The sequence below is a fragment of the Eubalaena glacialis genome, chromosome 2, assembly GCF_028564815.1.
Source record: "Eubalaena glacialis isolate mEubGla1 chromosome 2, mEubGla1.1.hap2.+ XY, whole genome shotgun sequence".
Taxonomy (NCBI): Eukaryota; Metazoa; Chordata; class Mammalia; order Artiodactyla; family Balaenidae; genus Eubalaena; species Eubalaena glacialis.
Genome location: NC_083717.1, coordinates 11,386,781 through 11,411,594, shown reverse-complemented (window position 1 = coordinate 11,411,594; position 24,814 = coordinate 11,386,781). Strand labels below are relative to the sequence as shown.

General features: G+C 39.9%; 1 protein-coding gene across 2 annotated transcripts in view; it reads right to left on the bottom strand.

Annotated features, from left to right (window-relative positions):
• PRTFDC1 (phosphoribosyl transferase domain containing 1) overlaps nucleotides 1-24,814 on the bottom strand; it is a 92,254-nt gene that overhangs the window by 54,396 nt on the left and 13,044 nt on the right. For both annotated transcript variants that reach the window (XM_061178572.1, XM_061178578.1), the window contains exon 3: nucleotides 24,183-24,366. In XM_061178572.1, coding sequence (XP_061034555.1) covers nucleotides 24,183-24,366 — 184 coding nt within the window. The remainder of the gene's footprint in view (nucleotides 1-24,182; nucleotides 24,367-24,814) is intronic.

Here is a 24,814-nt window from a genome sequence, read left to right as displayed (position 1 = left end):
TGTCATACAGAGTGAAGTAAGTCAGAAAGAGAAAAACAAATATCGTATATTAACGCACGTATGTGGAACCTAGAAAAATGGTACAGATGAACCGGTTTGCAGGGCAGAAGTTGAGACACAGATATAGAGAACAAACGTATGGACACCAAGGGGGGAAAACTGCGGTGGGGTGGGGATGGTGGTGTGCTGAATTGGGCGATTGGGACTGGCATGTATACACTGATGTGTATAAAATTGATGACTAATAAGAACCTGCAGTATAAAAAAACAAACAAACAAAAAAACAACTAATACTAAACTTTCTTTGGGTTATTTGTATGGAAATATGTTAATATAAATGTTTCAGACATTACATGAAATTTCTAAAAATCTTATATGTTCTGGTATAATGTTATTAAGTCATAATTATAGTTATTACTTTAAAATGTATATCTCAGAAATAACTAAATTTCCTTGTCAATTGCATTATTATGAACTTTCATCAAATCTTTAACCGTGGTCATTTTTAAGTCTTTTGTCATTTACAGACAGTTCTGAGTGTACTCTGATGCTTTCGCAAAAATGTTCCTATAAAAGGGTTTCATCTTCAAGGAATTCGTGGAAAAGACTCTGACAAGTACAGGTTTCTGGTAACTGACTATACTGCTGAACTGAATGAATAAGCATTTTCAGAACTCTAATGGAAAACTGATGAATTCATAAAAGTGCTAACAAAAGATCAAGATGAAAAAAAAATTAATTACATGGGACTGAGTGAACTGATGAGGATGATTACAATTTTTGTGACTTTCTGTTTGAATAATAAAAAAAAAAAATCCCACAAGAAAAAAAAAAATGCAAGTCTACAAAATAATTCAAGCCCACTTATTTCACTGCAAAAGGATACCAACCCTATGAATCACTACTGGATTCCATTAAATAAAAACTGAACCTGAGACAATTAAAATTCAAAACCATTTACAAAAATAGTTATTATACACGACTTTTCAGATTTAAAAAACCCCACTAAATCAGGAACAATGGTCTTCATTTTACAGGTAAGGAGACAGATGGCCAGAGAGTTTAGTAGTTTTTTTCAAGATTGCTTATGCACTGTACACCTGTGCATTTATTTATTGAATCTCAAACAATTAAAATATACTAACCTCAAAAATAAAGACAGTGATATTTAGAGCTACTTTTTAAAAAATTTGCTCTTTTAAGGTTTCAGTTACATATACCAATTTTGAGCATATAATTCAATGAGTTTTGACAAATGTATGCAGCTATGTCTCCATCATGACAATCATGATATAGAATACTTCTATCACCCTGAAAGCTCCCTGTGCCCCTCTTTTTCCCCTCCCCTCTACCTGCAGCCTTTGGCAAACACTGTTCTGCTTGCTTGTTATGATAGCTTTGGGTATTTTTAGAATTTCACTGAAATGGAATCATGCAGTATGTAACTCTTCTAGTCTGGCTCTTTTACTTAGCATAATGCATTTGAGATTCATCCACGTTGCTGTGTGTATTATTCTTTGCACGTAGTTCATTCTTTTTAATTGCTGAGTAGTATTCTATTCATGGAAGTACCAGAGTTTATCCCTTCTCTGGTTCATGGACACTTGGATTATTTCTAGTTTTAGTTATTATTATAAATAAAGTTGCTATGACTATTTGTATACAAGTCTCTGTGTAAAACATGTTTTTATTTCACTTGGATAAGTGCTTAGGAGCAGAATTGTTGTGTCATATGGCAAGTCTATATAAGAAACTACCAGAGTTTTTTTTTGTTTTTTGTTTTTTTTAATTTTACACTTTATTTATTTATTTATTTATTTTTGGCTGTTCTGGGTCTTCGTTTCTGTGCGAGGGCTTTCTCTAGTTGCGGCGAGTGGGGGCCACTCTTCATCGTGGTGCGCGGGCCTCTCACTGTCGCGGCCTCTCCTGCTGCGGAGCACAGGCTCCAGACGTGCAGGCTCAGTAGTTGTGGCTCACGGGCCTAGTTGCTCCGCGGCATGTGGGATCTTCCCAGACCAGGGCTCGAACCCGTGTCCCCTGCACTGGCAGGCAGATTCTCAACCACTGCGCCACCAGGGAAGCCCCAGAGTTTTTAAAAGCAGTTATACCACTTTACATTCCTACCAGCAGTGTATGAGGGTTCCAATTTCTCGACATCATCTTCTGACTCTTTGATTATAGGTATCCTAGTGGGTGTGAAGTGGATCTCGCGGTTTTGATGTGCGTTTCTCTGACAGCTAATGATGCTGGGAATCTTCCTGTGTTCTCACTTGCCACTCGTTTATCTTTTTTGGTGGACGGCCTATTCAATCCTTTTGCCTATTTTTAAAAATTGGGTTATGTGTCCTCTTATTAATGAGTTATAAGAATTCTTCATATGTTTGCATACGAGACCTTTATCAGATATGCTTTGCAAATATTTTCCTCCAACTGGTGCCTAAGTCCCAAACCTTAGAGTCAGCCTTGACACCTCTCATCCTCTTTCCTTTCACAATGCAATCCTCCTGGCTCTATCTTAAAATGTATCTGGAATCTGACACTTCTCACCACCTCCACTGCTCCCACTCTGCTCCACCATCTATCTCTCACTGGGATTACTGCAGTAACCTCTTAACTGGTCTCCCTTGCCCCTTCATTCTATTCTAAACATAGCATCCTGAGTGATCCTTTTTTTTTTAATTTTATTAATTTTATTTTTGGCTGCGTTGGGTCTTCATTGCTGCACGTGGGTTTTTCTCTAGTTGTGGTGAGTGGGGGCTACTCTTTGTTGTGGTGCACGGCCTTCTCATTGCAGTGGCTTCTCTTGTTGTGGAGCACGGGCTCTAGGCGTGCGGGCTTCAGTAGTTGTGGCACACAAGCTCAGCAGTTGTGGCTCACAGGCTCTAGAGCGCAGGTTCAGTAGTTGTGGCGCACGGGCTTAGTTGCTCCGCGGCACGTGGGATCTTCCCGGACCAGGGCTCGAACCCGTGTCCGCTGCATTGGCAGGTGGATTCTTAAGCACTGTGCCACCAGGGAAGCCCCTGAGTGATCCTTTTAAACCAAAAGTCAGATCCTGTCACTTTCCACTCAAAACCCTCCAAAGTCTTCCCTTTACTAAGTCAAAAACTACAGTTGTAAAAACAGAGAAAATGTTTACATTTTCATTTCAGAAAATATTACCCATTTACTTTTTTTAAAATTAGGCTTGACAATACAGTATAATAAAATCTTTTCACTAAATCAAATAGGAAGGATTTCAAGTATGGCCTCTTGAATGGTTCTAATACGATTTGCCATTGAAATTTCAGCTACTTTATGGAGAAAACACTATCTTTTCTAGGGCTGCCCAGTTTCCAAGGCAGAGTCACCCAGTAGAGGAACACTATGCCGAAAAAGAGATAACCTTGTAATTGTCTTCCTCTTGTTAGTTCAAAGTTAGGTTAGCAAAGAGAGGGGAGTGTAAAGCTGTCAGGGAATACATCAAGCAATCTTAAGTTCCTTTAAGCTTGACTCATTAAATAACTTCATGTGTACGTTAGGTTTGTGAGATGCTTAATGCAATTTTTAATTATAATAAACTTGTGTCACTTCTGCCAGAAATGACCCTTTTGAGTTAACTTAAATGATTTCCAATGCCCCTATTAGAATGTATTTTCATTCAGGTTATAGTCAGATGCTACTAAGGGTAAAGGTCACTCGGGCAGTGATTTTAAAGAGATTTTTAGAACCTATTTGCCTCTCATATAGGGACTAGAAAGCAAGTAAGTGAAGGTCAGGAAACATACAGAGCAGCTGTGCATTCAAGATGCACAAACAAATCTTTCTTTGAGTCACATGTGAAGAAATAGGATTTCCATGGTTATTATTAAAGAGAGTTAGGAGATTTTAAACTTTAGGAATTAATGGCATTAGCATGACTCCCTCTGGGGAAATTACTTGACTTCTGGGAATATCCGTTTGTTTGAATTTTTTTATGTTGATAAATTAAATGACCACGAACTGTAATACAAAAACAAAATCCAAAACCAACACTGCCCTATGAACCTCTTGGCTCAAGTGTTTCAATGCCATAAAGTTTCAGAGTCAAGTCAGTTAGGAAAAACAAATCGTAGAGCCAGGACTCAAAATTAAATATTTAAATAAGAAAATGAAGTCAATAATAGCTACAAGTAAACATTGTTTTAGGACATAGAACCCATCTGCTAAATTTCTAAATATTTTACTCAAGTGTGAGGAATGTGACACTTTCTACTATAAAGATTCCAGTTTGGTCTGAGTTACTGTGAAAATAAAAAGGAAGTCATAATGTACTTCCACAGAATTATTTCTTAGGCATTTGCTATCTGCTTTCTATTTTGTGAACCAGTGAGAATAGAACCAACACCCATGTGTACACAGTGTTCTAAAGTAAAAATGCATAAGGGTGAGAGGAAAACATAGAATGAAGGTTTACAGCCATCGAGTTCTTCACGAAGATGTACTTCTTGGCCTGGCAACATCCCTTAGGCAGCAAGGTGTTCTCTCCTGCTCAGGGTTTCTGCCCTCAGCATCCCAGGGGTGTGGTATTATCTTAACCTCAACACATGCTATGATCTGGTTTAAAGAGGAGAGTTTAAGAGAAGTCAGTGAAATTTGTTTTGGAATATATCGAGAAAATATGGCCTTCGGCCCTGCTCTGCTTCTTACAAGGTCTGGGCCATAAGAAATGCCTTTCAAAGAATTTTATTGAAACTGCAGGCACAGCCAACTCCTTCTCCAACTAGGTTCATGTCAACAAATGCTTCATCTTTTCCACATCAAAGCAAGTGGCCTCTACCTCAGACCCTAACTAGGATATAATAATAATAATAATGATAATAATAAATCATAGTTGTTATTTATTGATCATCAATTTGCATGAATCTGTACTAGGGGTCTTCTACAGGCTATCTAATTTATTGCTCATAAAATCCTCTCATGAGATAGGCATGAACAGCCTAAGATGAGAATACTCAGATTTACAAAGGTTTAGTAACTTGGTACCAAAAATTAGTATGTGATACTGGAATTTGCATCAGATGCATCTTTATTCTAAAGTTTATGCTTACGGTTTCCACATTCTTCTTTATTACGCTTGCCTTTTTCAAAGACCTCTGACATCTGGACAGGGAAATGGGTCTTCTAGCTTCCTTAGCCATGCTTCCAAATAAATAAGAGCTTCAGAGAGAATTACTACTCAACTTAAAGGTAAAACCATTACTATTTACCATTATTTTCCTCTTAATGACCCTGTCCAACATTTGGCTTCTATTTCCCCAAAGGCAATGTTAGAATTGCACACACCTCCTAGGCAAGGAGTCATTTCCAATGTTGTACCCCACTTCCGATGACTGGTTGTCTAGGTTAGCTGCTATTGCTGACAGCATCATTCGCTGAACCTGTCCTTCTCTCTTTGTTCCTTAAGACACTTGGGCTCTTGTCAAGGCCAATAACAAGTTCCATCTTGCTAAATCTGGAGGTGAATTTTCAATCTTTTTACTCGATCGATCAGCTGCATTTTTGATCAGCCCCACCTTCACTCGGCTTCCAGGACATGACTCCCTGGCTGCTTCTCCTCCGCCTCCTGTGCTAGTTTCTTCTTGCCCTCCCAGTTTCTAAATATTAGGATGCCCCGGGGCTCAGTCCTTGGATCTCTTCTCCACCTACTCCCTGGGTGACCTCATCCTTTACCATGGCTTTAAATTCCTTCTCTACATTGACCTCTTCATCCTCAACCTTTTCTCTGAACTCCAGACTGGCATATCCAGCTGCCGCTCATCTCAAATGTGCAAGAGGAAAAATAGCTGGAAACCAAACTCCTGGTTTCCTTTGCAACCCTCCTCTTTTCATACTCTTCCTCATTTTAGGCGAATGGCAGCTCAGTTCTTACTGTTGCTCAGGCCCAAAACCTGGGAGTCGCTCTTGAAACGCAACATCAAATCCATCACAGCAGCAAATTTGGCCGATGGTTTTGGCTTTACTCTAAGACATATACAGAATCCAAACACTTCTCCCCACGTTTTCTGAAACCAGCCTGATTCAAGCTATTATTATCTTTCAAATTACTGTAATGGCCTTCCAAATGTCTCCCTGCTTCAACCTTTACCCCATTCTTTCTATTCTCAACACAACAGACAGACTTACCCTTTAAAATATAAGTAAGATCGTGTCTGCTCAAAACCCAACAAAGTCTTCTCACTTGCTCAAAGCAGAAGGCAAAGTCCATACAATGGCCTGCCAGATTCTAGTTCTGTTACTTCTTTGACTTCATCTCCTGTCAACCTCCCCTCACTTACACTTCTCTGGCCCCCTTTGCTTTTCTTCAAAGGTGCCAAGCACATTCTCACCTAAGAGTTATTACACTTGCTGTTCCTTTGCTGGGGTCTTACCTCCCTTATCCATATGGTTTGCTCTCTGTTTTTTTCCAGTCTCTGCTTCAAATGACCCTCAAAGTCCACCTTCCCTGACTACTCCTCCCATGACCCTCTTTAGCTCACCCTATCTCTCTGATTCAGCTTTATTTTTCCCTAAAGTATTTTTCACTACTTGACACATTTCATATTTTCTTGTTTTTGTCTTATTTTAAATTTCCTGTCTGTTTTACCTAGAATGTTAGCTGCAGAATGGCAAGAAATTTGTCTTGTTCACACCTGTCTCCCTAGTACCTAGAACAGGGCTTGACCTATAGTATAATTATTTGTTGAATGACTAGCCTACGGCAATCTTGTGCTCAAAGAACCCCCCAAAGCATCCCACTTCCTGACAAGGCTGTCTCCTCCACCTAAACTTTAGACCTTCCCTCTTATGGCCCCATTGCCATATCGTCCTGTCTTGCCGTTGCCCTAGAGATCAGAGTTAGCGCCTTGGCTCAGTGGCGCCATCGAGGACGCAGGCCCTGTCCCTCTTTCCTTCCCGCCATCCTCAGTAACTAGATGAGCCCTTACACTTCGTCTTGTGGTCCCGAGAAGACTGCCACAGTTCCGCGAGTCACTCACTCTGTGACAAAACCCCACCTTGCTAAAGAGAGAGTTTCCTCCCACGGTTTGTCTTTCATTAGGGAAACAAACTATTCCCTCTGAGAAGACGCACAGTGGGCTTCCCTTTACTGTGTCAAATGCCCACTTCTTAAGTGCAAGGGAGGCTAGGAAAGAGAGATGCCGGCACCAGCACCCTCTGCAGTGGGAGGTGGAGAAGTTATGGTCGGGGCAGCTATGGTTTCTGGACAGGCAAACAAGAGTATCTGCTACCGTGCAAACAGTTTTGACTTCCAAGAATTTTTCTTCCCCTTTTATTTGTCTTCTCTTTTTCTGTTACAGAGTCTTGTTCTTGCTTTGGAGATACAGTACCTCATTTTTGACCTATGTTCAATATTATTAAACATAATATTTGAAATTTTCTTCTGTTCCCTGCTTTACTTCTATTTTCTTGGAGTTCCCTTTATATGTTTTTTTGCTTTTATTTTGTTTCGTGTTGTGTAGTCTTTCTCTTTCATGTTAGAGACTGTTTTGCTTGTTTGTTTTTAAAAGTGTATTTAAAAGTGAGACACAAGAAAAGTCCATTGTAAGGAGTTATGTGTCCATTGGGGGCAGAGAATAACGACAGATGGATTTACTAGATGGGGGTGGGAGTAGTAATACGCCTGACTTCCAAGGTAGGGAGTGATGGTCCCAAAATCTTATATAGAAATTTTAGCTGAATTCCCCCAGGCCTCTGCTTTACTTGATGTCCACACTTTTGACACCTTTTGGTTCATTTTTTCTGAAAATTTGATCCTCAATTTTCTGCAACAGTGGAAGAGGCAGATGAGGGTGGGTTGGAAGGGGAAGAGAGCAGTCACGTGACTTCAAACTATGGAGGTGGGGCAGTGCAACCAGGAAGTCCAAATGGTCTGTTCAGATATGAGCCCACTGTCTGCTGCACTAACACCTTTGGAGCCCTAAGTCTCTCAAGGCTCTCCGTGTCATTCCTGCGGGCATTTGGGGCCTATTCACCCCGTGCCATTAGGTCCATTATCCCTGGCACTATTATCTTGTCTCCTGTTCAGTGTGCCATGTGAGGTTTTATATATAGTGTATATAAAATATATTACTGTCATTTCAGGGGAGAATGTAAATCGAATACGTGTGGTCAATCTGTCATTTTAATGCAGACATCCCAGGATTTTAAAGATTCTATAAACTCAAATCTGTCAGGAACCTTACCGATCTTGAAAGCTGACCTTGTCATTTTACAAAAGAAGACAGGAAAGCTCAGAGAAATGAGGTCCTTGCCACAGTGATCTGTAGTGACGGGGTCCTTCTGGGAGCAGCACGAGACATGGTCCGGCCTCCATGCTGTTGAGCAGGCTGCCTCGTTTTGCATCTCAGCCCCATTCTCTACCAGCTCCGTGATCTTGGGACAGTTTCTTAAACTCTGTGGCACATGTTCTTCAAACGTAAAATGAGGATAATTATACCTAACTCAGCAGGCTGTGGTTGGCATTAATGCATTAATATTTGTAAAGCACTTAAAATAGTACTTTTACACTGTAGTCAATTATTCAATATTACTATTATTAGTTTGGATAAATCTAACTCAACTTTCAAAAAAAACTAGGCATAGTGCTATTACAGTACTATTATAGTAGAAAGAGATCTTAATTTAATAATTTGTACAACTAATATTAGGGATAATTTATTCTAGTACATGTGTTCTGTATGGAGAGATTAGCTTAACAATACCGCTGACAGAAAAACCATTATCCCTGAAAAAGTCTGCATTAACCCATCCTTTTGAAATATGTTTAAATTTATCCAATAAAAGAAACAAACTGAATTACATAATGGTTTTCAAATTAAAACATACTCATTAATCATCTAAAATGACTAACAATTCTAATTCTTACAAGAACACTACCTTTAAAACATCAGAAAAAATTATCCTTTTTTGCTGGTCCAAACTGATCTGCATTAAAAGTGAGTGGATTTTGCTTCAAATAAAGAAATAAAGCCAGGCTATGTTTCTTTCATAGTTAATTATTTCCCTGCCTACAATTCAACAACAGTTAGAAGTGATTTAAAGAATTGAACAATAGAGGCATAATTAATATCTTCCTGAGTGACTTGGGCTCAGAAAGCAGTGGAATAAGGGGAAAATCCTATTTTCATCTTTAAGAAGTTATCTTCAGGGGGAGGGGCAATATAGGGATAGGAGATGTAGAGGTACAAACTACTAGGTATAAAATAAGATACAAGGATAGGACTTCCCTGGTGGCGCAGTGGGTAAGAATCTGCCTGCCAAAGCAGGGGACACGGGTTCGAGCTCTGGTCCAGGAAGATCCCACACGCCGCGGAGCAACTAAGCCCGTGAGCCACAACTACTGAGCCTGTGCTCTAAAGCCGGTGAGCCACAACTACTGAGCCAGTGTAACACAATTACTGAAGCCCACGTGCCTAGAGCCCGTTCTCTGCAACAAGAGAAGCCACTGCGATGAGAAGCCCGCGCACCACAACAAAGAGTAGCCCCCGATCGCCACAACTAGAGAAAAGCCCGTGCGCAGCAACGAAGACCCAATGCAGCCAAAAATAAATAATTTTTTTTAAAAAAGATACAAGGATATATTGTACGATACAGGAAATACAGCTAATATTTTATAATAACTATAAATGGAGTATAACCTTTAAAAATTGTGAATCACTATATTGTACACCTGTAACATATAATATTGCACAGCAACTATACTTCAATTAAGATAATTTTTTAAATAAATTATCTTCATAGGAAGAGGGCTAACACTGTACATTTTCACTTCTCAGATTTCTTAAACACAGGCCAAGATGAACTTCAGACGTGCACCCTTACCAGAATTCTAATTGGGGCAGCTTCTGGAAGCCATCTCTTCCAGCTGCCTTTCCTAATTATAAGAGGCTCTACAACCAAAACAACCCACAGAGGTTAGTAGGGCACTAAGCCCACGCCGGCACTTCTGCAGGGGCTCATGAGAAAGGAAGGAGTAATTCCTGGCTTCCAAGTGTCACATGCCTACCCATACTTCCCACTACTGTATTAGATTAGCATTTGTAGCAAAAGCATTGCTGATTCATCACGACTACTGCTCTAGAGTGACTGCTGAGTCTCTTCCGGAGGCATTTCTGACCAGTCATTTCTGTCTCTGGCGTGAGTTTCAGGGCCCTTGACGTACTGCTGTGCCCTTTCCCTCCCTGAGAGTCATCCTGTTTTCATGGAAGACTCTCATTTGTCAATGTCTGTTTGAATTCCATTTCTATTCTCCAGGAGAAAATAATGCTTGGCAAACAAAAAAAGAAGTATTTTCAAAACTATCCTCTAAATGAATACCAAATTAACAAAAAGAAAGTGAAATCATTCTTGTCCTTGAAAGCTATGAATCTCAAGCATTTTAATATGTGTTGAAATTACCTAAGTTGTTAATCATCTTGTGTTTAATAATGGCAAACTCGTGCCATAAAGTAACCCATATTATAATCTAAAATGGAATCAAAACATTAAATTCAAACTGTGTTATAGCACAATGACCATCATAAAGGATTTTTAAAAAAATAAATTTATTTATTTTACTTATTTTATTTTTGGCTGTGTTGGGCCTTCGTTGCTGCGCGCGGTCTTTCTCTAGTTGCGGCGAGTGGGGGCTACTCTTCGTTGTGGTGCGCGGGCTTCTCATTGCGGTGGCTTCTCTTGTTGCGGAGCACGGGCTCTAGGCACGCGGGCTTCAGCAATTGTGGCACGTGGGCTCAGTAGTTGTGGTGCACGGGCTTAGCTGCTCTGCAGCATGTGGGATCTTCCCGGACCAGGGCTCGAACCCGTGTCCCCTGCATTGGCAGGTGGATTCTTAACCACTGTGCCACCAGGGAAGCCCCGAGGCTTTATGGTCTTGATGCTAGGTTTCATATTCTATATCAGTAACAAAACGTTGATTAAGATAATGTAACTTAAAGATAAGGGCAAGGATTTTTGCTGCCAGCAATTATCTTTGTGCCAAAAATTAGAAACTGTCGGGACATAATTAATAAAACACCACGTTGTATCTTTTTGGGAAAAGGTCAGGTACAAATGGATTTAAATGATTTTTAGCATTCTTACTGTGTACAGGCAGGACGCCCGAGTTTCATGGGTCCAGCATGCCTGTGAATGATACATGGGGCAAGGCAGGGACATGAAATATAACTGGAACCCTGGGGCATGTGATGCCATCAATACTCCTAGTACGTACGCCTTCTGGTGCGCCAGGCCCCGCCCCACTGGCAGGTGCTGCAGCCTTCTCTCCTGATAGCTAAGTCACTTGACTCCTGCCCACGCCTCACCTACTGGCTCAACCTCATCAAACCTCTAGGAACAAAGCCAGCCTCGGATGGGGACTGGAACTGCTCGGAACTGTTGAGCAGGCAGCTGGAACCTAAAGCCCCGTGACCCAGTAGTCCGTTTCTCCTGCTGGCTTTGGCATTCTGCCTTGTTCTCAAGATTCAACACCCACTGTACTCTGGATCTGTGGCTTGTCCTGTTTGAAACTTGCCCAGCACTCTTAAGGAACTGGGGGTGCTCCCTTCTCCTGCCTGTCTACCTCCTAGGCCCTAGGGTCCTTTGCCTCCTCCACAGCTCCAAAGGCAGCCGTGGTGCCCTAGTTCAGGAGTCTGACAGACCTCCACTTCCTGGCCATGTGTCCTTGGGGTTCCAACTAACCTCTCTGGCCTCAGTGTCCTTACTTGTGAAAAAGGGGTATTAGGAGCACCCACTTCATAGGGGTCTTGTGAGGGTTTAAAGAGTTCATACATATAAAGCACTTAGAACAATAGTTTGCCGTAATATATAAGTACTCAGTGGATATCCAGCTTTATTAATAATAGAACCCACAGTAGGACATGAGCTGGCGGATACTACCGGCCTCGTGCTTGGAGCTCTAAAGGCTGCGGTCCTTCAGCCCATCTTTCTACTACCTGTTACACCTGCGGCACTGGACTTCACTTTGCACTGGCAGCAAAGTCCGCCCCCCAGCACGCCCCCCTCCAGGCTGGGTCTGGTTTCTTGTCCCGGACTCAACTCCAGCCTGAGGCAGATACAGAGTTAAGCCCAGCTCTGTCCCCAGTGTTCTCTGAAAACTTGGTTGCCTCTATAATTTAATCATAGCTTCTGCATTACTCTCTTATTTGCCCTCTCAGTTTTCGCTCTTCCTAAGGAAAGACAAATCCTAATAAGCATCTCTATAGAAAATTAAATTTGAATACAAAGAATGTACACTAAGAAAATGCATAGATATTTACAAAATAAAGACTAGGAATGATAACTAAAAATGTTGCTATAATCCCTACCATCTTATTACATAGTTTGGTTTCACTTTTTTAAAAAATATATTTTACTTGATAGAATTAGAAATCTCAAAGTAAACTTCCCTAGAGCAACAGTAGATGATTTCTTTTAAGATCAAACTAGATATTTGCTTCTTGCCAAGTTTCTTCATCCATGCATCCTGAAAGCCAGCAGTAAATATATCTTAAGAACCAAAGGTCAAAGACAAAACAAGTAATGTCAATGCTCTTTGTTTCAGTAAACATATAAACATGACAGATGTTGCAGCATCTCTATCCAGAGGTCACAGAGAAATTATGTTCTGGTTTTCATAAGTGCTTTTGATGACGCTTAAGGATTTATGTGGATTGAATCAAACCACCCAGGCCTCTCCCCGATTTATTCTTTACTAAATAACTCTCCCTTTGAAGTCTGCATAAATGTTTTGAGGATATTAAAAATATTTTAGATACTAAGGTGGAAAAAATCTGTAGTCTCAAAGAAATATCCTACCATTTGCAAAAGAATATTGGAATAATATTACAGGACCTGAGATTTAAGAATAACCAAAGGGTAAAGACAATGTTTTCTGCCACATGTCAGCTATTGAAACACTTGGTACTGCCCAAAAGGGGGGAACTACCAATTCATCAATTCCAAGTTGTACATTTTCCTTAAATTTTAATATACCCAAAATCAGGATGCATCTTACAATCATGTCATGTCATGGCTTAATTTATAGCACTTTTTTTCTTTCTTAGTAGTACGTAAAGTAACGGTGTTCTTTACCATCAATGATGTCTCAGATTTAACAAAATGTAACTTTTGGAGTTTCTTTTCTCTTACCTTCCCTCTTTCATTCCTTTATTTTCTTCTACTTTTCTATTCCTTTAGTTTTCCTCCCTTTCTCGCTTAAAAAGGCATGTGTACACATATGTACATAATATATACACATATATATGTAAAATGTATATACATATATACAAATTACACATACATACATACTATAGATACACACACACGTACACACACATATACTCCTCTCTGTCTTGGACCCATCCAGCACCCCCAAGAACTGAGGACCTCTTTTCTCCACCTGTCCCTCTCTACAGAATTGAACTGGGGTCCTTTTCTTCACCCCAAGCCCGATACGGGACTCTGCTAAAGGTGGACTGCCTGTCTCCAAAAGAAAAGGGGAATTCACCAGTGAAGCTGTCTAATCTTGGACTTTCGTTTTTTGGGAGGATTTTGATTACTGATTCAATCTTCTTAATAGTAACTGGTCTGTTCATATTTTCTACTTCAAATAACAAGTGTTGGTGAGGGTGTGGAGAAGAGGTAACCCTTGTGCACTGTTGGTAGGAATGTAAATTGATGAAGCCACTACGGAAAACAGTATGGAGGTTCCCCAACAAATTAAAAATAGAACTACCCTATGATTCAGTAATTCTACTTCTGGGCATTTATCTGAAGAAAATGAAAACACCAATTTGAAAAGATTTCTGCACCCCCATGTTTACTGCAGCATTATTCACAATAGTCAATATGGAAACAACCTAAGTGTGCATTTATAAATAAATGGATAAAGAAGATATAGTATACACACACACACAGTGGAATATTATTCAGCCATAAAAAAAATGAAATCTTGCCATTTGCGACAACGTGGATGGACCTTGAGGGCATTATGCTAAGTGAAATAAGTCAGACAGAAAAAGACAAATATTATATGATCACTTATGTGTGGAATCTAAAAAAAAGAAAAACTCACTGATACAAAGAACAGACTGGTGGTTATTAGAGGCAGCAGGGGTAGGGTGGTGAGAGGTAGAAGAAATGGGTGAACAGTTCTTGTTTTTGTTTTTGTTTAAATAAACTGAAAAAAAATACAAAAGAAAGGGGCATTCAACACAAGGCCCCCTTACTATGTGGAACACTTTCAGTGAAAGGCTGTTGCAGGGTGAAGTGAAAAGTACTCACTTACTCACTAACACTCAGGATGCTGGATCTGGTTTATCTAACGGGTCCCCATTCCTCACTAGCATGGATGATAAAGGACTGACTTAAAGCCTTTGTTCTGAACTCTGGGAATGAGAGAGAAGAAATGTATTTTGGCTTTCCCCTTCCTTCATGGGAATAGGTCTGTGGCCAACTCTTTGCTCTAATGAGCCTCTTTAATAAAGGTGCCAGCTTCCCCAGGGGCCCACATGCCCTGCATGGCAAATGTTTCAGTCCCACTGCAGCCACACTCTGGATTCCATTTTATCTCCAAAAAGCTTTCCCTTGGCGCTGCCAACACACAGGAATTATTAATGAATACAAGCAGGGCATGTGCAAGCAGCATGGGGGAGGGATCCAGGACAACAACAACTTGCCTAAAATTAAAGTCTCAGTTTGTAAAGACTTGAAGTTTGATGAAGATTTTACTTTGCTCACAGGTTAGTTAACCAAATTGGTGGAAAACAAAGAAATCAGAGTATAGCTTCCTGAAATACACTTTATCCTCACATGGGCTTGCACACAAATTAACGAAGCTTTAAATCAAGGCAACATTTCAGAGGGAATAAAGGAAAAACACTTGGCAAACAATACATCCACGGACAAAAAAGCTGGCTGAGAAGTAACTTGCTGGCACCTACTAATACTCCATCCCACTTCTCTCAAATCCTCTCGTTTCTCTACTCCCAAGCCCCTTAGGACAGATATTCCAAAAGTTTTCCCACCCCTACCCTTACAGAGCTTCCTTAGAACACACTAAACTGGGGAGCTCAACTGGTAGCTGAATGATGCTTGTTTCTTTTTGCTTCAAGTCTCTATACACTCCAGAGTTGGTAGGCAGCTTGGTGCTCAAGGTTCCTTTGAAACTCTGCTAGATCTGGCTTCCCAAGAGCAACAGCTCTAAGTGAATCCAGAGAGAAAGCAGGTGTAGGGAATGTTCTTATCTTTTGGAAAATCTCCATAGTGTAGGGGGCAAAGATGAAAAGAAAATCATAGCTTCCCATCATTTACAAGAAAACCAGCTGTGAATATTTATTATTCATTTTTTTGGAGGGTACGTCTTCGTAGTTTATTAATATCTAATATAAGACATTTCAGAAAAATAAGCAGTTAATTGTCTATTTATGGACACTGTCATTCTTCTAGCAATTACAGGAGCTGGCTTAACCTAGTAAGGTAAATATTAAAATAAACCTCGGGAAAAAATTATGCTGATATGTTTGGTGAAATTTCCCTCCTTTTAGCCTAATACATCTCAACACATCAACACATCTCTAGATTCACAGTATGTTTTTTTTTTTTTTTTTAAATTGTGGTAACAAGCCCACAGAAGGTTGGTTTTTTTTGTTTGTTTGTTTGTTTTATTTATTTATTTTTGGCTGCGTTGGGTCTTCGTTTCTGTGCAAGGGCTTTCTCCAGTTGTGGCAAGCGGGGGCCACTCTTCATCGCGGTGCGCAGGCCTCTCACTGTCGCGGCCTCTCTTGTTGCGGAGCACAGGCTCCAGACGCCCGGGCTCAGCAGTTGTGGCTCACGGGCCCAGCCGCTCTGCAGCATGTGGGATCTTCCCAGACCAGGGCTCGAACCCGTGTCCCCCGCATTAGCAGGCAGACTCTCAACCACTGCGCCACCAGGGAAGCCCCCCACAGTATGTTTTAGTGGTCACAATCTCGGGCTCTGAAGTTGAACTTGGGTTTGAATATTAGTCCTCCACTTACAAGCTGTTTGGCCTTGGACATATTACTTAACAGCTCAGGTCTCAGTTTCCTCATCTGTAAAATGGGTATAACAATATTACCTAATTGTTTCTCATTTTCTGTCTACTATTGAATCAGTCAAGTTTGGAGTTTTCTTTATTCTTTCTCGTCCTTTCTATTTGCTGGAAAGTTATACATAATATACATAGTATTCTTATTCTTTCAGTGTTACACTTAAATTTTTAACAGGCATACCTAACTGAAATTTTGTAAATCATCAACCTCTCGATGCTTCTCCTAAACCATATACAACCTTAGAGTGCTATTATTCTGGTCTTTTTAAATTCCACTTTGTTTTACCACCAAAATGGGTTATAGTGTTATTGTTTCATCAATTATTTGAACCAATCAAAACTTTGTTGATTTACCTACATGCTTGTCAATCTCTTTGCATCACATTTATTCATTTGGGTTCAATTTCCTTTTTACTAAAATATACCCTAAATATACTAAAATAAATTAGGAGATGTTTTCAGTCAGCATCTGTTATCGGGAAACTCTTCTAGAATATTACTACTGAAGTCTTTATCTGGCACTCACGCTTGAGTTCAAGATCAGCTGGGAATGAAAATCTAAGTTAACAGTTATTTTCTCTCAAAATGATGATACTACTCCACAACTTCTGATTTCTGCTGTTGCCCTTGAGAAGTCTGTTGACAGGATAGTGGTAATTCCTTTAAAGGCAATTTTCCTTTTCTCCCCAGTTACTTTTACAATCTATTCTTTGACTCTGGGGTTTTGCCTTTCAGTTTCACCAGGATGTGTCTACATGTGGTGTCACCGTGCTTCCTGAATCTGAATATTCGCGTCTCCTGTCAGCTCTAGAATATGATTAGGCATTATCTTATCAAAAATTGCCTCTCCTCAATTCTCTCTAGTCTTTCCATATGGAATTCCTAGGTGACACATTTTTGATCTTCTCACTCAGTTTTTCATGTCTCCCATCCTCTCTTTCTTATATTCCATCTCTATCCATGCTACCTTCTAGATAGTTTTTTCAGATCTATCTTCCAGTTCAAAATTCATACTCATAACAACATTCAATCTGCTGTTTATCATTCAAGTTACTTTCTTATCCATTCAATTAGTATCTTTTTCCTTGCTAGACATTCTATAATTTCCCTGCCAAAAGTTCTGTTATTTTTTCTTCTCATGTTGTCTTATCTTTCCTTCAAATCCTTTAATTTATGCCTTTAGTCATGTTAAGTACAATTATGCTATATTCTCTTTCACATGGCTTGTTTACCTATTTTTGTTATTTACTTTGCCAGCCGATCTGGCCTATGGTAGATTGTTTCTATGCATCTGTTGTGCTTTGGGTGTGTGAGCTCAGGTTAAGTGAGGCTTATCTGTGGAATCCTGCCTAGGTTGAGATATTCCCTCCAGAGAGGTTTTCCACTTGCTTCTACCAGGGAATTTAGGAGTATTGTGGCCTGAGACCAATTTTAATATTAAATTCTCTGGTTGGAATTTCCCAGATGATGCAGGTAAAGTAAACGAAAACCTCAAACTCACATGTGGTACAGACTCCTGTTTAAAAGTTCCCACAGGATATTTCACTTTCCCACTCCAGCCCAGGCCAAGAAGGACAAGCTAGTTTGTTAGGGTCTTCCATTACTAAAGGATGGATTTCTTTTCAGCAAGGGCATATACCTTTGAAGGCACTGGCTTTGCATGAGGGTCTCATCTAACTTCCCATTTTATATGGGTCCAAGGCTTTACCATCTGCCTCTCCATGGGGGTTAAAGTCAGATTATTGAGACAACTCCCAACCCTGCCTCCTGGGAGCTCCCAGTTCACACTTACGCGCTGATTCTCAGATCTTCATTTCTGCCCCTTGGATATTCCCTACCTTCTTGTGAGCTCCAGTAAGCATATAAAAGCCTTTTTTAAAGTTATTATATTCACCTAGCATTTTTAGATGTCTGCAGCAAGAGGATTTTCAAGTTGTTTATTCCATAAAACTACCACAATCAAATTCTTTGTTTGGGTTGTTAACCTACTTGAACGTATTACTTTGAGAAAAAGAAAATATCTTTAAAATGTGTAACATAATGGTGTAACACAAACAGGTGCTCATGTAATGTAGTGTTATCTTTGGATTATTAGATCAGCTGAAAAATTAGGCTCCGTAGACAAAAAAATTTTTATGAGAAATAATTGATATTTGATTCTTTGTTAAATAAAATGAACACTGAATACTTTCACTAGTTTTGTTGATCTTATAAGACAAGCTACAAAGTATAGCCATTTGTGGGCATACGGGGTGTAATACATGTAATAAGTTCTTTCTTCACGCAACTTCCAGATTTTCTCAAGTAAGGTCACCGTTTCTTAAAGGCAAATTATTGCATAATGATAATAATTGTATATATGAACTTAATATTTGTCTTACATATATTTTAGGAAAAAAAATAACTCCTTTATAAATGTTAGCAAACATATTAATATCTTGTGAAACAGTAAAATTTTGTGGAAAACCTTAGAAAAAACTGTGGGAAATGTGATATGTTGCAAAGGGCACAGGCTTGAGAGACAGATGGGTTTGGGCTCTGGTGCTATCTCTACTATTTATTGGCTGTGTGACCTTAGGTGAGTTAATTAACCTCTCTAAGCCTCTTTTTCTTCATCAATAAAAGAAGAGATGAGAGATACCCGGCAGAGTTACACTCAGGATTAACTGAGATAATGAATTCATCTAGCAAATGCTAAATGAACGCTAGTGAAAAGACAGAAAGAAGGACGGAAGGAAAAAAGAACGGAGGGAAGGAGGAAGGAAAACTTGAAATGTTCAGGAATCCAGGCTGCCAGTGCCTCTCATTTCATTTAAAGAACAGGAGTATGTGAGGCCATGCTCTCCAATGAATTAGCCTAATGCTAATTTCTAAGTAATCTTCATCTAGATGGTTATCATTCATGCAAATTCACTTCATGTCTTACGGGAAGTTTAATACAAAACAAAGACAAGTCAAATTGCCTAGAGCCTTGAGATATCTGGACCATCCATCCCTCAGGAAGGTCCCTTAGTAAACAGTGGAGGGCGTCAAACAACTGGGACCCCTCCTGGGAAAAGAGCCCCTAAAGTGAACTATGAATGCTGATGGCTGTGACCAGGAGACACACTGCCTCTCAGTAAACTGAACTTCCAACTTTTTTCCTCAAAAAAAAAAAAAAAAAAAAAAATTAAAAAGAATCACAGAGCCGAAGGATAGGAGGGAGTAAAACTACATGATGCTTCTGACCAGCAGTCACAACAGCCCACAGAGTCCTGACTGCCCTCTAGAAATTTCTAAAGGAATGAAGAGAACACCTTAGTGGCCACTGTTTCTGCTAAGATGTCTTCAAGATGTCTGCTCCCGATGAGTCGGTTTGGAGGTACGGGGAGCACCAGACACCCCCAGAGGAAAATGAGCTAGCCCTGCTCCCCTTATTTGGTGGTGTCTTAATAGGTCTCTGTCCTCGGGAATGTTGAAAGAGCTCAAGTGTGTAAAGGGATGGTCAGCTCAAGACTAACCTGAGGGCAATGAATTTACCTCTGGATGAGGACAGCTTACGCTCTATGAGCAGAGAGCTGGGCTGTTCACTTCGTAGCCTGGTCTATGAATATGGCTTTCCATCCATTTCTGAGGAATTTAATCAGGGGAAAAGCTGGCTCTGAGTGAGCAGCTAGGCTTTTACGTGAGGTCATCTCTCAGGAGATGATCTGTGTCACCTTGGTGATGGACAAGAGGAAGGACATTTTGTAAGAAGGGAAGAGAAGAGACAGCACAATTATCCTTGGCTCCTACAGGATTTAAGGGTGGGACAAACACTAAAATGCGCTGTGTGTGAGAATGGACGCTGGTGGTAAAGATTGAAAGTCTAGGGCTTCACTGGTGGCGCAGTGGTTAAGAATCTGCCTGCCAATGCCGGGGACACGGGTTCAAGCCCTGGTCTGGGAAGATCCCACATGCCGCGGAGCAACTGAGCCCGTGCGCCACAACTACTGAGCCTGCGCTCTAGAGCCCGCGAACCACAACTACCGAGCTCACGTGCCACAACTACTGAGCCTGCGAGCCACAACTACTGAGCCTGTGCTCTAGAGCCCGTGCTCTGCAACGAGAGAAGCCACCGCAATGAGAAGCCCGCGCACCGCAACGAAGAGTAGCTCCCGCTCGCCACAACTAGAGAAAGACAGCGTGCAGCAACAAAGACCCAACGCGGCCAAAACTAAATAGTAAATAAAGTCTACTATTGCCTTCCTCCTTCATCAGAGCCCTGGGCAGGCGTCCCGACAGCCCTATCTTCAGGGAAAAAAGTACGGTGACTTGAAAATATCACAGTAGTCTTGGAGCTATACAAATGCAAATGCCTGTTCAGAACTAGTATCACATAAACATGAGATAATAAGTGTTAGAATGTGTGCCTCTAGGTTAAAACATTGATGAAATAGAGGATGTTTAGAGAAATGGACAGTGAGAGCAACATTGTTTAATCTCACATGGATCCTAATGCTTTTAGTTTCAGCAAGATTGATGTATTCTGGACCATAAAACAAGACTCAAAAACTTTAAAAGAATTGAAATCATACAAAGTATCCTTTCTGCAACAGAATTAAACTAGAAATCGTATAGAACTATCTCTGGAAAATCCCCAAATATTTGGAAATTAAACAAGAAATAATCCATGAGTGAAAGAGAAAGTCACAGAGGAAATGTGAAAATAGTTTGAGCTGAATGAAAATGAAAACAATACATCAAAAATTTGAGGATGCAACAGTTAATATCACACTGACTGAGAGCAAGGCAAGAATGTTTTCCTTCACTATTTCTATTCAGAATTGTACAGGAAGTCCAAGCCAGTGCAATAAAGCAATAAAAAGAAATAAATACACAAATTAGAAAGAAAGAAGGAAAACCATCTCTATTCACAGAAGAAATGATTGCGTTCATAGAAAAATCCAAAAGTATCTACAAAAAAGCTATTCAAACTAATAAGAGAGTTTTGAAAAGTCATAGTATTTGATACACAAAATCATTAGTATTTCTATATACTGGCAATAGGCAACTAGAAATTGAAATTCAAAGAAAAACTTACCATATATAATAGTGAAACCAAGGGCAGTCATCAGTTAGATCCCTTAAACTATAACTTGCTTAATAAATAACATCCTGTAACTTGCCTTCACTGACGAAGCTTGCTTTGTTTTCGAAAACTGCATACCCTCCAAGCTTCACGTAGCTTAGACAATATATCACAAGACGCCTTTCATCACCCCCTACAGGTAACACCTCTGACATATGGATTGCTATAGTACAGTTGTTTTTTCAGGAACATGGAGTTAGTCTTGCCCAGGTCAAATCAGTCAAGACCCCCCAACCATTAAACTGGTCCTGTGCAAATATCTGATGGATGACCATTTGACGTCATAGGACCGAAAATTCCACCCTCAGATCATCCTAACGCCGTCATTTTCTGAACATGCGTCCCAGGAAGAAGCATGTAACTCAGATACACCCGTGCAGAACACAGGTTACGCTGCAGAAATCAACAACATGATTTTTAAACTTATATGGAAAGACAAACAACTAGAATAGCTAGAACAGTTATGAAGAAGAACAAAGTTGGAGGACACATACTACCTGATTTCCAGACTTCTGTACAGATACAGTAATCAAAACAGTGTGGTATTGACCAAATCAAAATAAGCACGTAGATGAACAGAACTGAACAGAGTGCCCAGAAATAGACCCATGCATATACAGTCAATTGATTTTCAGTCAAAGATCAAAGGCAATTCAATGGAAAAGAACAGTCTTTTCATCAAATGATCTTGGAACAAGTGGACATTCACTTGCCAAAAAAAAAAAGAAACCGTTATCTGTACCATATTAATAAGTTAACACAACACGGATCATACACCTAGATCTAAATTTAAAACTAGGAAACTTTGTGAAGAAAATAGAGGATAAAATCTTCATGACCTTGAATTAAGCAAAGATTACTTAATGAAAGGATGCTCAACATCATTATTCACTGGGGAAATGCAAATTAAAACCACAGTGAGATACTATCAGCTAGCTGAATGGGTAAAAAACAAAGAAAATAAAGAAATCCTGACAATACCTAGTGTTGCCAAAAATGTGAAGCAACTGGAACTCTCATACACACTGGTGGGGATGCAAAATTATTCAATCACTTTGGAAAACAGTTTGGCAATTTCTTATGTATACTCCCCGTATGAACTAGGAATCTCAAGACAAATTTACTCAAGAGAAACAAAGACATAAGTACAGACAAACACATGCAGGTGAATATTTATAGCAGCCTTATTCATAATCACTCCAAAAAGGGAACAAACCAAACATCCTTCAGCTGATGAATGATTTTAAAACTGGCATATCCATATAATGAAATACTACTTGACAATAAGAAATGAACTACTGGGACACAAAACAATATGGATGAATTTCAAATGAATGATGCTAAGCTTTACAGATTTACTAAGGCCACATGATATTTGATTACATTATACAACATTCTGCAAAGAGCAAAACTCTAGGGACAGAAAATATATCAGTGGTTGCCAGAGCCTGGGGCCTGGGGAAAGGATTAACTACCAAGGGACACAAGGGCATTTTTTGTGGTAAGGGCTGTTCTATGTCTTGATTGTGGTGACTTCCATGACCGTATGCATTTGTCAAAACTCATAGAACTGCAAACTAAAAGAGGTAAATTCTATTGCACGTAAATTATGCTTCAATAAACCTCACTTTAATTTTTTTAAGATTTTAAAAGATTTTTTTTAAAAAGCTGTTTGCTGGGGAAAAATACAGTAAGAATCAGAGTCAAGTAAAAAAGAAAAAAAAGTCTTCTAAGAAGGAAGCACAGCTACTTAAAACAGGATGAAAGACACCTCAAGAGAGAAAAGATTTTTAAGAGAAGATGGAACCAATAAATCAGGTTTAAGATGTCTGCAAAAACAAACAAACAAAAAACAAAAACAAAAAAACCCCAGCTTCATCCTGCCCTGAGAGGTCATCAGGAAAATACAGAGTATCTTAAGAAATAAGAACTAATTTGCCAGATACTCAAAAGCTGAGGCAACTGAGTCAAAGAAAGAGAACGGTAGGCAGAAATCTAAGATGCCCTCCCATCCCTATCCCCCGTGTACACACCCTTTGTGTATAATCGTGTACACACCCTTTGTGTATAATCTCCTCCACTTACGTGTGGGTGTGACTTGTAAATATAACAGGAATTCACTCCCATGATTAGGTGATTAGTCAATCGACTCTAAGTTCATCAAAAAGAGCTTATCTGGGTCCCCTGGTGGCGCAGTGGTTAAGAATCCGCCTGCCAATGCAGGGGACACAGGTTCGAGCCCTGGTCCGGGAAGATTCCACATGCCACAGAGCAACTTAGCCCGTGCACCACAACTACTGAGCCTGCGCTCTAGAGCCCGTGAGCCACAACTACTGAGACGGCGTGCCTTAGAGCCTGTGCTCTGCAATTTATTTATTTATTTATTTATTTATTTATTTATTTTAAAAAAGCATCACAAAAGGCAACAGCATAGAGAAAAGAGGGGAAGGCTAAGGGCAGACGTCTTTGGAGAATAATCTCTATCAATTCCATCCAGTGGTGGCCAAGAAAACCCAGCACAGACTGGTGGAGGTTCCCTGTTCCTGTCTCATTGCTCTTGATAACTCATTGTCCCTACAGGTTTTACTTCTCTACCTCCGGGCCCTGACTGCAGTCACCCAAGTACTAACACTCCTCTCTGGGGGGGACACCCTCCCACAGGTCTCCAGGGCCAACAGTGACATCCAGAGCAGAAACATGTCTGTATTCACTGGACTTCCTTAACACTCATTCTCAACACGGCCATTGGTGAGACTAGGCACCAGGAAATAACCACCCAACTTTATAACCATAAAAAAAGCATGAATCATTCCTGAATCATCTTTCCCTATATGGGAAATATAATAGGAGGGTTCCCCCTGCCCAAAGAACATTATCTGAATTACAGGTTGTAGTATCTTGCAAATTAAAATAAAATACATCCTTCATCTTCATAATATTATTAGTTCTTTGATTTATAGCACTGTTCATTCTGAACATCATATAATGAAAATGGAGTAAATCATAACTTACCCTGTAACTTTTTAGTCTGATGAAATCAACCTTCATAGAGACAAATCTATCGGAATTTCGACTGATGTTCTTAAGGTGTTCTACCAGATCTGCACAGAACTTGTAGCCTCCTTTAAGTACACAGAGGACCATAATGTCACAGTATCCTATGTCTTTCATAATATCCTTAGCCAGCCGTTCAATTCTGAAAGAAGGGATTAAAAGATATATTAAAGCATGACTACTTCTGAGCATTTTTGTTCTTTTCCCAAAAAATGCATGATGTACTCTACATATTAGATTATGCAGGAGAATGTGGAGAAGGGCTTGGGAGACAGAAGCTTACAAATAAAGAAGCTTTGTTAAAGTTGGACAAAGAGAAAGTGTTCAAAACATATTTCTGATAACCACATCATCAATCATACATTTTTGCTCCTCTGCATCACAAAATATGATTAAGGTGTAAAATATGATGTCAAAGATCATGAAGCCTATTATTTGATCACTACAGAGCCTGGCTGTTAGCTTTAACAAGGCTATGATGGTATGTGGTGATATTACGTTCCCTTTAAAGCAGAGAAAAAGGAAATGGAGAATGACTCACCCACCTGACCATGTTAGACAAGACTGGAGGAAAAGTCAAGACCATAATA